We start from the raw sequence: 17,068 nt of genomic DNA, 5'->3' as shown, positions 1-17,068 counted from the left end.
TCGAACAAGAATATACCAAATGCCTTGGCATATATATGGTACGTGGTTGCTAGTACTTCTGGGAAATCATTAATTCAAACTACCACGTAAAAATATTCTGAACAGATCAACAAACACTTGATCAGCTAGCACGATTAAAAAAAAAAAATTAGCTTGCTCTATGAGATAAGAACAAATAATTGAATTTGGCCGGAGGCCAGATATGTGTGAAGCAAAGTTACTATATCTAGATTTCCAAGTACATTAGATTTTCCTAGAATGCTCAAACTGATCATAGAATTTCATGCCTGAGAAAAAGACACGGTCAACTAATTACATGGTCAAATTCGTATAATATAAATTGTATGGCTTAAAACAAATACCAAGAGCCTGGAATGCATGCGCATATTGATAGTTACTAACCTGAGTTACAACTAACTACGTAATTCACACAGATAGAAGACTGCAATTTACAACAAACTATATTCAACTTCACGCGCGGTAATTATAAATCAAGGCAGTCTGACCCGGCCCTAACAACCTATTTTCAATCTTTGATGTTGCCGGCCGTCGGCCGTCAGGCGTCAAGTGAAGAAATGATCAACAGGAGACTAGATCGTTGCCAGTAGTACTTCTGGAAAGAAAATATATATAGATCATTATAATGATAATTAATACTGATGCTAGCTGGACTTTTGCAACTACCTAGCATACGACGTCGTTTTAAATCCACCATCCATGCCTTCTTCTTAATTATGAACATTTGCTTATTATTTATTTACATATTGGTAATATATATTCAAGATTTTTCTGGAAGAGAGCAAGTCATGAGGACATGAGGTATCAAGAAAAGTTGGAATAATTCATATATATCGAGCAAGAATATACCAAATGCGTAAGTGGCAGGGTACGTACGTACGTAGTTGCTAGTTCGATCTGGGAAATCATTATTAATTCAAAATATATACCATGGAAAAATATTAATTACTTATGTGCAGAGAAACAAACACGTCAGCTAGCATAATACAAAAAATATATATTAGCTCTATGAAGTGCAGTACTTAATATTTCTAGATTTTGAAGTACATTGGATTTTCCTAGAATGCCCAAAATCATCGTCGAATTTCATGCCTGAGAAAGAGACACGGTCAACTTACACATACGGTCAAATTTTCGTGTTTATTTCGGATTGGGCCAAATCAACAAATATTTAATGATCAAATGAACATTCCATTAATTTGATTTGGTCGATTTGGTCGTTTTTTCAATATCCGCCAACATTAGTAATTAATGTTAATTAAATTAAATATAAATTAATTACCATAGAGAAGACTTACCAACTCTCGTTGATCGTATCTGTGATAATTAAGAAGAAAACATTAATACGCATAGACCCGTTCGGTACTGCAGACTCCCCCTCGATCTATAAATAGACATGTTTCCACGCAACATATCTCATCCCTCATCCAAGCAAGAATACAGACAACTCTCAAAGCTAGTGCTAGAGACATCCTCAAACATGCAGATCATGAAAGCTAAGTACCTCATAACAGTTGTGGCCCTTTTGGCTTCGGCTTGCACCCTCACCTCGGCCTATGACCCTAGTCCTCTGCAGGACTTTTGTGTTGCAGTCAAGGATCCTGCTTCTGCTTGTATGTAAACATTATCATTACTATTATTATCATTATGTTCTACAATAGAAATCATTTCAAGCATCTGTATCGATTGTTTATCTCATGTTATGAATCCATAGACTAATGTAATTATACTTTTAATCTCTACATCATATGTTTATGTTATTTCCCATTGTCTGTATGTCCCATTTGTGATGATGACACAGTACTTGTCTTTTTCTACAGTATTTGTGAATGGAAAGTTTTGCAAGGACCCAAAACTTGCTTCAGCCAATGACTTCTTCTTTTCGGGGCTAAACGTTCCTAGAGATACCTCAAATCCTCTCGGGTCGAATGTCACTGCTGTGAATGTAGACAATCTAGCAGGCCTAAACACCCTAGGCATATCCTTGGCTCGTGTCGACTTTGCTCCATATGGTCTGAATCCTCCCCACATCCACCCACGCGGCACTGAATTTCTCATAGTCTTAGAGGGTACTCTATACGTTGGGTTTGTCACGTCCAATGGAGATGGTAACCGCCTCTTCACCAAAATGCTATACCCAGGAGATGTCTTTGTATTCCCAATAGGTCTCATTCACTTCCAGTTGAATGTGGGAAAGACCAACGCAGTTGCCTTTGCTGGTTTGAGCAGCCAGAATCCAGGGGTCATCACTATCGCAAATGCAGTTTTCGGATCTGACCCAAAAATCAATCCCAATGTTCTTGCCAAGGCCTTCCAGGTGGACAAGAATTTGGTCAAGTACCTTCAAAAACAGTTCTGGTCAAACAACAATTAGAGAAATATTTGAAATGGCCATAATGATCCATTGCATGCATGGTTTGAAGAAATTAAGATTTCCTATTTTTTTCAATTGTTGTAATGTCATAAAATTAAAATTATATTGAAATAAGATGGTATTTAATTTATGCACTACCCTCTCCCTCTTTCTGTCTCTGTTTTTTTTTTTTTTTTTCTCCCTCTCTTTTTGGGTAACTACACAGCCAAAAAACGACTTGTTCATGTCTATGATCAGATGATATGAGTGCTTGAAACCATTCTACAATTGCACTAACCAACCGTGATGTTGTATGGCTTTCCTTTCTTTCTTTCTCAGTAGTTGCCACATCTCTAGCGAAACACCTCTCTTTCTCTCACGCAATTTTAAGAAGAGGGGCTTTTTTTTTTCTTTTTCTTTTTTTTCTTTTTTTTCCCAAGATGAAGACAATACCCAATTTTATTAAAAATATATCCTTGTGACGAAAAAGTTATGGTTCAAAAACATCTTAGGATTACAATATTAATAAGACGGTCCAAACCAAGTTGCAAAAAACAGATTTTTAACACTTAAAAAACAACTGTGTAGCCTAATTGGAAGAACTAAAGAGTATTTTGCTTAGAATGTACAATTTGTTGACTGATAGCATTTGATCAGACATCGATTCCATTTGCTTATTTCTTGGCAATATTTTTCTCAAGCAATTACAAACAAAAATATATATGTTCGAATAGAATAGATTATTGATAATTGTAAGCTCAAGGACCTAAAGAATGGGTTGAACACGTCCATAGTACAAGTCAGAATTTGAAATGAAAAATTCTACTCATCATCGTCACACCATACACTACACATAATTTTTTTATTTTTCTCTTACCAAATGTATATTATATAGATGATGGGTAGAAGAAATCAATTAGTTTAAGAAAAGTAAAACAAAAAAAAATTAAAAAATAAAATAAAATAAGTATGATGAATGATGTGTGGTAATAATGAGTAGCAAATCTCGTCTTTTCCAACAAATACAAGTATCACAATCACTATTCCTTTTAAGTCAGCATAGTTTTAGGATTTCTTTGGTACAAGTATCAACCAAAACTTTGAGCAACTACTTAATGTCTTAAAAGTTTTACATTACAAACGGTGAACCAGTAATATATGTCGCTGATTTTGTTTCTTAGTCTAAAACAATACAAAATCCCAGTCAAATGGGAATGGCTCGAGTAAGCAGAAGCTATAATCTAAAGCTAGATTTCTATACAAACTCTAATTCCTACGTTTTTGTACAGTTGGAATGAGATATACCCAAAGTTACTTCCCACATTCCCAGGAAGAACAAATGAATACTATACACAGCCATGCCGCAGGCTTATGCACACTGAAATACTCTAAAAACTGAAGTTTGTGAAAATGCATCGATCCTATGTAGGTCGTGAAATACTCATCTTCCCATGAACATCACGAACAAGGGTGGTCAGCTCGGGGAAAACAGATACAAGTAATAATTCTAGTGCTTCATATGCAAGGTTCTTCACACAGATAGAAGACTGCAATTTACAACAAATCATATTCAACTTCTTGGTAAGAAATAAAAAGCCTAAAATAAAGATTTTTTAATATAAAAATAAATCGGCATTGAGAAGGAATAAGAGGCTTGACCTGAGTGAAATAATATATGTCCCTCGCACAACGCCTGTACTGCTTTGGCCCAATCAAGCTGACTAAGGCAGTTGGAGCTCCATCTGAAAGACGTGGAGGTTAATGTCATCATCACATAACTCTGTTCACGTTACTAGTCTGTGCCAAGCTTGCTAAGAGTAGTTTGCCTATTTCCTAATATCTAAACCTCAAGATAATATGTCCTTCAATATGTTATCAGAGCATGCTCTATAAGATCTTATGTTCAGCACTTACAATCCCCACGGAAGTCTCTTCCTTTTAGCATTTTTTTTTTCTCTATTTATTTTACCTATAAAAAAAGAGACATTTTTTCTTTGATTTAACATTTTGCCATACTCGCATGTCTACAGTTCTTTGGTGGGGCTAAGACAAGGGTGGGGCTCTTAGTGGCTTGATTAACATAATTGGTCCTCTTCATAGAGATCATGACAAGGCAATGAAAAATAAAAGAAAAAGCACAAGACTCGTGAGGAATCTAACAATACCATAGATGAAACACAGTGACATGCATATATACCTATTGCCAATTCTTAGTCCTATTAGCTTATAATGTAGTCTGAAGTTTCCCCTTCAATTATGAGCAATACGTAAGAGCAGTTTTGCTATTGCCAAATATCCAAAGTAGAGCCACAATTTAGTTATCTGGTATAAGATGTGCACGTAACCAGATAGGAAAAACAATAAAATAACATATAAAATTTGATGTTACAAAGAAAGGCTAATCTTAGAAACCATAATGTATAGCCTCAAGATTTGAGCTCCGGAGATTCTACAAATCTTTGGTGTTGAAACAATCCCATAATGAGAAGCCTCTAGTAAAATCCTAAGCACCTACAACAAACAATGGTTTAAAAGGAAAAAAATAAAACAAATTGCTCATTCAAATATTTTCCCATGAACATTTACTTATCAAAAAATATATATATTTTCCCATGAACAGACATCCAAAATCCCACATAAAAATACAGTGCATTCGTTTACACGAGGGATACACATGCCCTAGAAATTAATTTAAACTAATTAATTAGAAAAGATCTCATTATGATTACTTGGGTCCCATTAAACTAGAATAGTCTGAAAAGACAATATAAAGTGAAACACAATCAGATTCTTAAGTGAAAATTAAATTTAAAAAAAAAAAAAAAAAAAAAGGAAAAAGAAAAAGAGTCGCTTAAGCCCAAGACAAGCAGTCACAACTTTCCTAGCATCAAATACCGAATGGCTATTGAGAAATCTGGAATTTATGATATAGACAAAAATAAAGCGAACAGTAAAACATAAGTATAAAAAAATAATAAAAACAGAAAAATCATTGCCTGGCAAACTAAGAAAACAATCTCCAAGCATATCAACCACAAGTCGCAAGATAAAGGACATTTCACAACTGAATGACTTCAAAAGAGTAATAATTTAACTATTAAAAGAGAATGTTACTCACCAAATAACATTTTCTTGACATCACTTGCTCGGCGAGCGGCCTGAAGTTGTTGTTCAAAAGACACCAATGAGGAGACCTTACTGCCACCAAATTGATTTGTAGTTTGAAAAGGTTTTTGATGAGGTTCGGCATCATCATTGTTACTTGGAGTGTTCCGTACTCTTAGGTAGAATGTGCCATCGGGCCAGAGAATCTGAGAGAGACAATTTATTAAAATATTTGCATATGGAATTTCATATTTTCTGGTTTTCCATCCAATCACAAAATGTTTAATGACAACAAATAATTTTGAGAAGGGACCCACATTTAAAATAATCAGAAATCTTAGAACAAGCAACGTGAAGCAGTAGCATGACTACTTCTCATCTCTGAGCAACTAAACAGAAATCTAATTTCAGCTTTAAAACAGAAAAAGGGCCTCAAATATGGTTATTACAGATTATATTTAAAAGGTAAAGTAGATAAAAGAAGAAAAAATATCTGATCATGCCCGAGGGAAATCTGTTCTTCAACCTCCTCATAAAACCATTAAAATCAATAGGTGTACGTAAAGGAAGAAAAAAAAAAAGTTCTACTGGATATTTTCTACATGTATGAAATTGTCAAAAAGATATTCTACCACCTCAAATGTCCAGAACCAGCATGCATATAGCTTTTTACAGTACTAGTTCTATCAACCACTCCAGAGCATTAAATTCATGCACAAACTTTCAGTTTGAAAGTCTACAACGAGAAGTTGACAAAAAATATTTAGTTGGTAGACCCATTCCAACAAAACGATGACAGTTATTATTGGTGGGGTTGAATCCTTACATCTTGAATCCATCGAATCCCTTGAGCAATAATTTCATCACTCCGCAACCAATGAATCTGCCTCAAGAGCCAGTCATCAATTGCATCTTCCATTATTAACTGTAATATTTGTTTTGATATCCAAAAAACCTGTCTCCTGCATCAACATAAATAAGTATTAAGGGCCAATCAATTGCAGTGATCAAATAGATTATAGCATCAGTGCATGTTATCATCCCTGATGCAATTACGTCAGCCCAAAAGACCAAAATTGCACAAAGGCCTAAATGATAGAGATAAGTATCCTAAAAGCTATTAATGATTTTTTATATACATGAAATGGGACAACAAAATGGTAATGCCTGGAACAAGATGAGTTTTTTTTTACAAGTGAATATCAAATCTAGAAAGATCAAGAAACACCCAGACCGGTAACCAATGTCTAACATAATCAAAAAAAAAAAAAAAAAAACGATCAGTTATAAATACTTCTCAGGTGGAAAAAAAATGGAATATTACAAATAAAAGGGAAAAATCCGAAAAAAGCACATCCCTCGGGAAAGAAAACAGCAGTGGAAAAAACCTAATTGAGAACCAAGCCAAGCTTGACGCACAGCATGAACATCATACCAACTGAATCATGCCCAAAGACGATGCTCAAGAGATTAAATGCTGAAGGTGATCACAGTGACACAAAAAGAGATCTAAATGAGGAATGTAGGAACCAACTACAAGAACACGCATGTGAGCACGCGCGCGCACACAACAAGGCAGATTCAGGGATAGAGTAACCATAAATAATACAGGCAAGAAAAAATTTTAAAGAGAGAATGCTACACCATCTGCTCCAAGCATTTCCAGAAACATCAACTCAGTGAAGAGCTTGAGCATGCTTCACATATACTCCAAAACAAATCAATAAAACAGAAAGACACTTGTCCCATAAAAAGGCATACAGCATGATACAATTTCAAAAATAATTCTGCAAACTGGAAGACAATGCATTAGTACAGCACATAAACACGTCTCCATTGTTATATGACACAGTTAAAAAATTCTGATTAAGGCACAGTAATTGCTCACCTCAGCCAGCCTCTTCTCTTGAGCTGAAATATATTATCGACTAGATTCAACAGAGGAACACTGACGTTAGGTGGAGTCCACTGTAAGAAAATCCAACCGTAAACAACCAGAGTGTTTTAAAAAACAATAAAAACACACAATGATGGCAATATTAGTTCGTTACATGAACTAGGATAGGTATTACGGAATATACAGGGTATCTTGGCAGTAGATGTGATTCATAAAATGGAAAAGAAAATGAACATGGCTAAACTCATGATACCTCGGGGGGCATTCCAACTGGGTCCTCCAACTGATCTGAGATTAAAGGGAGACTTCTTACTGGAAATCCACCTCCGCGTATTCCAGATTTCACCATTAAATCATGTCTCTTCTCAGAACTTGAGTTCATAGGCTCTTTGCTATGTTTGATTACCCGAGGTGGAAAACTCTTCGAATTCACTTCATTGTCCGAATGCCACCCACTAGCATTTACACTATTAACTTCCTCACGGCAATCATTCTCATCCTTGTGGCCTTCATCATTATCAGAAAAACTACTCGTAGTTTCTACAGAATAATGACTTGCAATGTGTCTATTTATCTCATCCACATTCCAGGGCAAGTTCCTGATGGTTGCTGAAGAAGCTTCGTTAGAGGGTGATGGACCAACAACTTTACGCACCAATCCATCTGAAACTCCTCTGAATTGACGAACAATATCATCCACCGCATCATCCACATTGACTGTTTGAATTGTCCAAATTAGAAACTAATAGTAAAATGTAGCAGAAAAAATGATAAGCAAAGGAAAAATTGGCACATTGATCAACATTTTGTTCATAGGAAAAACAATTATCGTCATGGACAGCTACAGAAACCATCCATGAGGGGTTTTAAGAAAATGTGAAGATGAAGTATTATGGTTCTACTCTCCTTCTATGAAGCATGTACTAAGAAATTAAAAGGAAATGCCGACGTTCACAGAAAGGCTCCCCCTCAAACAAGTAGCCAAAAAGCAAAAGAGCAGCACAATTTTGAACAAATGATCAGCCTCTCTTTCCGATAGATGGTTGATACCATCCAGGATAACCTATCTTTATTCATTAGTAACTATGTGTAAGGATAAGTAATGTATGAGATCACACACAGGGAATGAGAAGTTCATGATCTTTACAATGGTCCAATGGAGCTCCAATTGTATCATTAACTAGTTTTTTTGGAGTATAGGCCATGTGGTTTGGGCCTTCTATTGGGGCGTTATAAATGGCATCAAAGTATATCCCAACGAGAAATGTGGGACTTGAGCCGTACCACCTACGAAGGACAGGCCCGACTAGAATGTCAAGAATTTAAGGGAGGCAGATTATGATACCCCATATGATAAGGATAAGAGTAGATAGTGTATGAGATCACACATTGCTTGGGAATGAAAAATTCTTACTCTTTATAAGATTCCAATTATATCATTGACTAGGCTTCTGGAGTATAAGTCATGTAGTTTAGGCATTCCATTGGGATGTTACAAATGGTAGAAATGTGGGACTTGAGTCGTGCCACTTACGACAAACAGGCCTGACAAAGACGTCGGGAATTCAAGGGGGGGAGATTGTGATATCCCATTTGATAAGAATAAGGGTAAGTGGTATATGGAATCCCACATTACTTGGGAAAAAGAATTTCTTGATCTTTGTAATGTTCCAATGGGGCTCCAATTATATCATTAACTAGTCCAATTAGAGTATATGTCATGTGCTTTGGATCTTCCATTGGGGCGTTACAAATGGTATCAAATCCTATCCCAACTAAAAATATGGGGCTTGAGTCGTGCCACCTACGATGGACTAGCTCGACGAGGACATCGAGAATTTAAGGGGAGTAGATTGTAATACCCCATATGATGTGTAAGGATAGGTAGTGTATGAAATCACACATTGCTTGGGAAGGAGAAGTTCTTGCTCTTTATAATATTCCAAGGAGCTCCAATTGTATCATTGACTAGTCCTTTTGGAGTATAGGTCGTGATTTAGACCTTCCATTAGGGCATTACAAATGGTATCAAATCCTATCCCAACCAAAAATGTGAAACTTGAGCCATGCCACCTACGATGGACTGGCTTGACGAGGATGTCAAGAATTTAAGGAGAGTAGATTGTGATACCCCATATAATGTGTAAGGATAGGTAGTGTATGAGATCACACGTTGCTTGGGAAGAAAAAGTTCCTGCTCTTTATAATGTTCCAATAAAACTCTAATTGTATCATTGACCAGTCCTTTTAGAGCATGGTTTGGACCTTCTATTGGGGCATTACAAGATGGAAACCTGTCTATGTTAATAGAAGGACATGGGGAAATGATAAATGGTAGCGAAAGGGGTAGTATCGCAAATTGTACCCTAAATCATTATCATCCTGGCTACTGACAATGTTTCTTATGATAAATCTTTTTGTATCCTTATGAATGCTGTTCATCTTAAGAAGTTGATTTATTTGGTAGGTAGGAGTCATTCTTGTATAGAACCTATATCCCTAAGTTCATGCTATTCCCTCCACTTTCAGTATTGACATGTCTATTTATCCCCCAAAAAGAAGGAGGGGAAAGAAAGACGCACTCATATTAAGCACCTCTGATCATAAGCGTCAGTTCAGTCCCCATATTACATAATCAGCAAAACTCTTTCCAAATTACATATCAGCATTTCAACCACTGTCAGTATTTATTTATTTTTATTGACAACAACTAACACTTAATAAAACTTGTATCCATTTTCCCAGAACTGACAACAATCTATCAGCAGTCCATCAACTTTTATTGCACCATCAGGCTTATAACAAACTAACAAGCAATTCAGAGAGGTAACAGATATTGATCACCAGCAGAATGATTTGCATGCCACCACACTAAATAGTTACAACATAGACACAGAAATAGCTAGGGTGATACAGAAACCAAGAAGGATAACCACATACCTGCCAGGGTTCTCATCACTGAGGAAGATTTCCCAAAAGAGTAATTCTTCACAAAAGAAAAATGTTTTTAGGCAACATGCACACCAAAAAGCCTTGTCTAAAATTGATCTAACAAATTTCAAGAAGATGCACACCTTAGAGGACACACTCAAAAAATCCCACACTTCATGCTGTTCAGCAACATTAGCTATTGACAGGAGATCCTGGGAAAGACAGCAGATTAAGAGCAACAGAAATATGTACAAAATTGAATTCCTACAAGAACAATACAGCAGGGGCTACTTAATACTTGCAGATATTTATCAAGCTGAATGCAGCGCTGATGAACAAAAGCATCTTCTGTGCTTGATGAGAATATCCTTTTCGGAGGCAAATGTAGTGTATAATTAGGAATGTCTTTAAGATGCCGATGCAATCGCTCAAAATTACTGTATCTGCACAATAACAATATTGTCAATAGAACAATTAAACCTGGAGAAAAATCCAGATACAGGAGGACTGAAGATAATCTTGAATTCGTGAACTTCCTTTGCAATTAAAAGAAGCAGTTAGAGCAAAATAATTTTAAAATAATATAAAAACATACTATAGTAACCATGATAAAATTATGGCAGATGTGAACACAACCTTCTTTTGACAAACCAAGTCTTATTTTCTGCATCTGTCACTGCAATTGAATAAACTGCAAAAGATTTTGACCCAAGTTTCTCAAAATATGCTCCCATGACCTGCAGAGAAGTAGACAACACAAGAGTCAAGTTAGACTCTGGAAAGGCATTTATATAGCAAATACAAGAAAGCAACTTAATTAATATCATCTTTCCCGAGGATTTTACTGTGAGCTCAGTCTATAAGTTTTTAATCACACAACATTTACAGCAAAAGAATGCTCACCCGGCACTTGAGCTTGGGAACTTGTTCTTCTTCACTGCGAAGCACCACATCCAAAGCAGTCTTACCACTATACTCTCCACTGTGCTGGCCGAAACTGGGGCCGTAGAACTCAGAAACAATGAGCCCTCCATGTCCTCCTTTTGATTTCTTCTCTGTATCAGGTTGGGGTATCAAAGCAGAAGTGCTATTAGATCTCTTGAGCGGATGTTTATTTCCATCAGTTACAAGACTACTAGTATGCTCCAACACATCAAGAGTATTCCCTCCCTCGAAATAGAATTCCTTGTTAGGAGCTTGAGAGAAAGCTTCTTCAGCTTCATTCTCGTCACTTAACATATCCTCAACACTTAATCGATGACTTAGCTGCTTTATACCCACCTCATCTGTTCCCATAGGCATTTCATGCCTGTTGGCTAACATTTCCTTTCCCAGGTCTTTACTGGATACAGCACAATTTATTCCAGAACCCTTTCCTATAGGAGCTTGAGAACCTACTTTAATATTCTTCTGCTCTTTCTTTTTATAATTTCTTCCTTTCGTCCACAAGTTCTCAAGATTTTCAGGGGCAAGAACTTCAGTTCTTCTCTGGGTTGCAGCCGCCAGCATCCGTGCCCAATCAGCAGACCGGTATTTCGTAGGCTTTTCAGTGCTGTAATCCAAGGATGTTTCTCTTTGATTGCCAATTTTAGCCATTGTCATATCAGTCCCTTGATTAGAGGATAAATGCTTCCTTGAGGTAGAATCCACATCCTGTACACCCCCTGATGCAAGAGGATGATCATGAGGATGAGTTGCCTCATTGGTTGAATGATAACTACTCCTCCCTTTAAGGCTGTCATCTTTAGCAGTAAGCAAAAGGTATTCGATCAACTCATTGATGTACCTGATACATACATGTGTATTAAAATCTTACCCCTGAAAATTTTGAGAACAAGTGGACAAAAGGAAGATATTTTTTTCAAAAAAAAAAACGAACATATGTACAAAAGGATAATTTAGATACTGCGGGAATGTAAAATGTTCTACACAACCACTGTCAAGTGTCAAGTCCATAATTGTCTCCATGTATTTTTCAAGTAAAAAAGGCCACAATGACTAATATACACTGAAATCAGTTTATGGAGATTTTAAGATAAACAAAGCTTTTAAGCAACTTTTCTATTCTTTTTTTCTTTTTCTTTCCTTTTTCGTGTGTGTGTGTGTGTGGGGGGGGGGGGGGGTGGTTGGTGTTGTGTTTATGGACGCATTGAGCAAATCCTTCAAGAAACTTACGCAGGGCATGCAAAATTCATAATTGGTTGCACAACTAGGCATGTTACTAGTTCCCGAGCAATGGATCGAATCAAAGGAGACTGAGCTTCTCGTGGTCTTAGTACCACAGCCAATACTCCTCCTATCAGCCTTTGAAGAACCTGTGAACAGATACAAAACATCAAGCAGATTCAAAAGAAGAATCAAAGAGAAAAATGCATTTCCAGTAGAACACTCCACTCACACCTTGTACTCACTCTCAGGAGATATCAATGCTGGATGAAGCTCCTTAGAAGCTATAAGATGGTGTTTCAATCTCTCATCTCTCTCCTCAGAAGACAGTGTTTCCATAACTTCAACACCTATAGCAGCTTGGTTCCTTCTGAAAGTGTCCAAGTGATTCCCAATTAAATCAACTATATCCCTGAAACATTTGAGAGCCGTTTAATTCTGACATTCAAGTATCCAGCTCTATTGTCTACTGAAAAGCTTCTTAATGAAACAGATTCTGTTCTTGTACCAGCAACCAGTAAAGAAAGGCACCCAAAAAATTACCTTGTAAGCAACTCAACAAGATTTAACTCTTTAACTCTTCCCGAAATTTCACCAAGAGCGTCCATGACTATGGCATGTATATGCTGAGGGAACTCGCTGTCCGGTGTAATTTCTGAATACCACAAATCCACTACAAAATCCTTCAATATTTTATCAATAAAATCATTCATTGCAGCCTCAACAACAGGAGAATCGATTTTCCTTTTCCATTTTGGAGGGGGAGGCACAGTAGAAAGCCTTGAATCATTCACGGACAACTGCTTCTTCTCCAAATGAGATAAATATGTTCGTAGGCGAACTGATCGATCCTTCCAATGGAAATCAACCTCATTAAAAAGAATGCGCAGTGCAGAAACAAACAGAATTGCTATGGGTACATTCATCCACATTGATTTACTTGTATCTGCGAGGAAAATAAAGAAAGAAAGAGTTGATAGCAAACACGATACATCAACAGCTGAAGGAATGTAAACTATAAGTCCCGCATCGAAATTTTCAAGATGATTATCCGACCAGATTTTCACTAAACTGAGCCAGCTGAATGCGGATAGGAACTAGAAGTCATGAAATGCCCCACATAAGATTTTGGCTTGGCGGAGTCTAGTTCTTCACAGTTATAAAATTAAAAAAATAATAATAATAATTTAAAAAAGACAAATACAGACCAATGTGTGGTTCTCTCCCAATTTCTACCAATATATCAGTAACCAAACAAAGGATTAGCTATTTATTCTTGATTCCGAACTTAAATCGTAAACGAGATTTAGAATGGAATGAAAGCACATTGCAAAATCGAATACAATTTCCCCGCAAGATTTGTAGTATTTGATATACTGACGAGCAAATTAATTCACAAAGATTCTAAAAACATGAAGAAAAAAAAAAAAACTAACATGATTGATTCTGGCTTTCAAGAGCAAAATTGGCACACTTACGCGATAAGAAGTACGAAACGGCGAAGATACACAGAGCCCACCAAACCGTTCGAATTTTAGCCTCCTCGATTAGATCCTTTATGGACTCCATCGCCTTCATTCTCAAAACCCTACAAAGTTTTCGAGCCAAAAATCACCAGGGCAAAAACAAATAAATAACGAAGACCTATCTAATAAATAAATAACGAAGTGAATTTGCGCGAATTGGTAACCCCAAATATTCAGCAACGGAATTTATATATACATAAAAAATCTATCAGGGACGCTGTGTAAGATTTTAGTTGTATCGATTCGTTACACGACCGCATCAGCAAAAGAGTTTGCGAGCAACGGAGACAGATGGGTTGACGATTCCTTTGGACCTTTGGTCCTCAACGTCTTTTCCCAGTTGGTCTCCCCTAGAGAGAGATGGTAAAGGATTAGAGATGAGCATTTGCCACCTCAGCATATTCGAAAATCTTGCTGTTGGATTCACGAACACTGTAACTACTGTATACTAGCCCGCGGGCTCATTTTCTCTTTTATTATTGATTTTTCATCGCTTTTTAGATTTTTAGATTCAACTTTTTAGATTTTCTTAGAGTAACGTTAGTTAGTTGAAAAAATTATATTCATCATCTTTATATATAATATATCACACATTATATTTATTTCATTTTTTTCTTTTACTAAACATTTAATATAAGAATAATTACTAGAATAACTCAATTAGTTTAAGAAGAATAAATAAAAAAACTTAAAAATTAAAAAAAAATAATATATGATGTGTAAGAATAATAAATAACAAAACTTATTTTTTTAAAAATAAAATACGAATAATAAAAAACAAAACTTATTTTTTTAAAAATAAAATCCGAGAGACTTACATATTTTAAAGCTGTTCAAATCAATAAGTAAAAAATATTTCAACTAGTCATATTCATAAAAACTACAAGTAACTTTGAATTGCATGGTTTAACTTAAAAAAACCTCAATAACACTCAACAAACCAACAAAACACAATATAAGTAAGAATAATATTAGATATAATTTTAAAGTATACAAATTTCGTGTACTTTCTTTTAAAAAAAATAGACTTCACTATTAAAAAATAATTGTTTCATTTGGATCTTAAATTTTTATCAAATTTTTTTATATATAGAATGTGTGGGACTTAGACACTCTAAAATTATCAATATAACGGATCAATCAGCAAGAATTTATATAATAGGAAGATGAGATTGTTTAAATTAAAAAAAAAAAAAAAAAAAAAAGATATGGCAAAGAAATTAAAAATATTATTAGAATAACAGTGAATTGTGGAAACATAATCAACATAATTAAAAAATGACATCCTAGAAGCACAATAATACTACCAATAAAATTACATCTCTTTTCTATTACAATACTCAACTAAATTGTCATTTCACATGGTATGCAGTAGAGAGAACGGGTGAGAAATAACAAGGACTTATGGCACAAGAGATACTTGTAAAGTCCTCAGAGAGTGAGAAGGTAGTGTTTTTTATTGTAACGGTGTTAACTTCACCTTTGTTTTTCTTTTTCTTTTTAAATGTGTAATTTTTTATTTTATTTTGACAAAAATATTATTTCTCCTTTATATTTTTCTTATAAGTAAATTTATTTCTCTCATGTGAATTTATTTTTTCTTTTTATATCTAAGAACTTGTGGTAGCATCGTCCTTTGTAACGATCAAGACAAGTAAGTCCATCGGTCCAGATAGTTGTCCATGTACCAATAGAAGATTCAGCAATTACTGTTGCCCCTGCTTCTTCAGGTGGAACTCCAGGTTGAGGGCTTACTCGAAACGCTACCAATCATGTTCTTTCACCGCCACAAACTCAAGTTAAATTTAGGCATAATACACTTTTTAGTTATTGGGATAGTCCAAGTACTCTCTCTCAGATGCAAGAAACGGCTCTTAGAGATCTTTATTGCAACAAAAGCATACAATTATGTTAGAAGTATACAATAACGTTCGGCCAAGATGTAATGTTAGAAGTATTGAAATAAAAATACAAACACGAAACAACTGAATGTCATCCTAATTTTATGCGTGTCTTTGCAAAATAACTTCATATACATTCAAATCCACATCATAACAAAAACAAACAAGATTCGAATGCAACATTAATTATATGTTCGAATGTAAACTACGTTACATTTTAACTTAAATTAAACATTTGGCCGACATATACGAATGTTTAAATGTAATTATCTGGAGTTTGAATATTCTTCAATTTAAAGTAAATTCATCTTTAAATGTTCTAATGTTAAGTGATAGTAATTTAGAAACATTCGAATATTTGTTTATGAATATTTGAACAAAATGTGTAGACATTCGAACGCAAATGAGTAGTGTGTTTTGATCACAAAAATATTGACACTAACATAAAACTATTGTTGTGAAATTAGGCTTAATTAGGATCGAACTTTGTCACTCTAAAAACTTTAAACTTTGAAATAAGGGATCAAAACTATAGTGTAGCTGAGTTTGGTTGGTTTGGTTATGCAAAATCAAACTATTTCATCATATCTCATCTCATCATTATAACTTTTTTAAATTTTTACTCAAAATATAATAAATAATTTAACTTTTTCAGATCTCAAAATAAAATTAATATTAAAAACTTATATTATAAAAATATTTTATTCAACTTTTAATAAAAATATCTTATTTTATCTAAACTATGTAACCAAACGTGACCAGCACTTACGGTTTTAATGTCAAAACTCGAGTTAATATGGAAAATAATAAATATGGCATGTAAAAGTATTTATATGCCATCGTAAATGATCATTTGCAGCCTCAAAATTGGATTTCCCGATTTTGGAATGGAATAAAGATTTGAAACCAATTGGTTAAAGGAGGACTTGGTCAACTGCCAATTTTTAAGCTACGGTTTGTTGTTTAATATTACAGGCATGAACACCATAATCCTGAACAAAAAAAAACCTATCTTTAGAGTTGCTTCAAAACTTTTGTGGGTGTCTAAAACTAACCCACATGATTTGTCGGTACTAAAATTGGAGGTCGGTTTCCACAACCTCTCAATGGCTTGGGATTGTCAATCCACATCTCTCCTTACCCTCCTTATAATATCATTCTCCTCTTCACC

General features: G+C 35.1%; 2 protein-coding genes across 4 annotated transcripts; one reads left to right on the top strand and one right to left on the bottom strand.

Annotated features, from left to right (window-relative positions):
• The first annotated feature begins 1,413 nt into the window (after positions 1 to 1,413).
• On the top strand, positions 1,414 to 2,526 carry LOC122313243 (germin-like protein subfamily 1 member 13). Its single transcript, XM_043128071.1, has 2 exons — positions 1,414 to 1,631; positions 1,839 to 2,526. The coding sequence occupies exons 1-2, from the start codon at positions 1,415 to 1,417 to the stop codon at positions 2,390 to 2,392; spliced, it is 771 nt and encodes a 256-aa protein (XP_042984005.1). The 5' UTR covers position 1,414; the 3' UTR covers positions 2,393 to 2,526.
• A 933-nt stretch (positions 2,527 to 3,459) lies between these two features.
• On the bottom strand, positions 3,460 to 14,354 carry LOC122313242. 3 transcript variants are annotated; one of them, XM_043128068.1, is made up of 16 exons: positions 14,193 to 14,354; positions 13,949 to 14,058; positions 13,014 to 13,416; positions 12,705 to 12,882; positions 12,480 to 12,619; positions 11,208 to 12,090; positions 10,941 to 11,041; positions 10,603 to 10,747; positions 10,448 to 10,516; positions 10,314 to 10,359; positions 7,627 to 8,090; positions 7,365 to 7,444; positions 6,303 to 6,438; positions 5,490 to 5,682; positions 4,031 to 4,113; positions 3,460 to 3,918 (listed from the first exon to the last, which is right to left on the bottom strand). In XM_043128068.1, coding segments are annotated over exons 1-16 (3,159 nt in total). In that variant the 5' UTR covers positions 14,195 to 14,354; the 3' UTR covers positions 3,460 to 3,792. The 3 variants fall into 3 exon arrangements, with proteins under 3 accessions (XP_042984002.1, XP_042984003.1, XP_042984004.1); XM_043128069.1 differs by having other exon boundaries at positions 14,247 to 14,292; XM_043128070.1 differs by lacking the exons at positions 3,460 to 3,918; positions 4,031 to 4,113 and adding an exon at positions 4,136 to 4,882.
• Positions 14,355 to 17,068: the final 2,714 nt, after the last annotated feature.

This window comes from Carya illinoinensis, chromosome 6, assembly GCF_018687715.1.
Source record: "Carya illinoinensis cultivar Pawnee chromosome 6, C.illinoinensisPawnee_v1, whole genome shotgun sequence".
Taxonomy (NCBI): domain Eukaryota; kingdom Viridiplantae; phylum Streptophyta; class Magnoliopsida; order Fagales; family Juglandaceae; genus Carya; species Carya illinoinensis.
This window is presented reverse-complemented; position numbering and strand designations above follow the sequence as displayed.

Excerpts from the sequence above, each read along its gene's own strand:
- LOC122313242 (XM_043128068.1), bottom strand. Across the intron at positions 8,091-10,313 it reads AGTGATGAGAACCCTGGCAG|TCAATGTGGATGATGCGGTG; the intron begins GTATGTGGTTAT and ends CAATTCAAACAG. Across the intron at positions 3,919-4,030 it reads ACATATATTATTTCACTCAG|TCTTCTATCTGTGTGAAGAA; the intron begins GTCAAGCCTCTT and ends TGTAAATTGCAG.
- LOC122313243 (XM_043128071.1), top strand. The coding sequence starts at position 1,415 with ATGTTTCCACGCAACATATCTCATCCCTCATCCAAGCAAGAATACAGA. Across the intron at positions 1,632-1,838 it reads CAAGGATCCTGCTTCTGCTT|TATTTGTGAATGGAAAGTTT; the intron begins GTATGTAAACAT and ends CTTTTTCTACAG.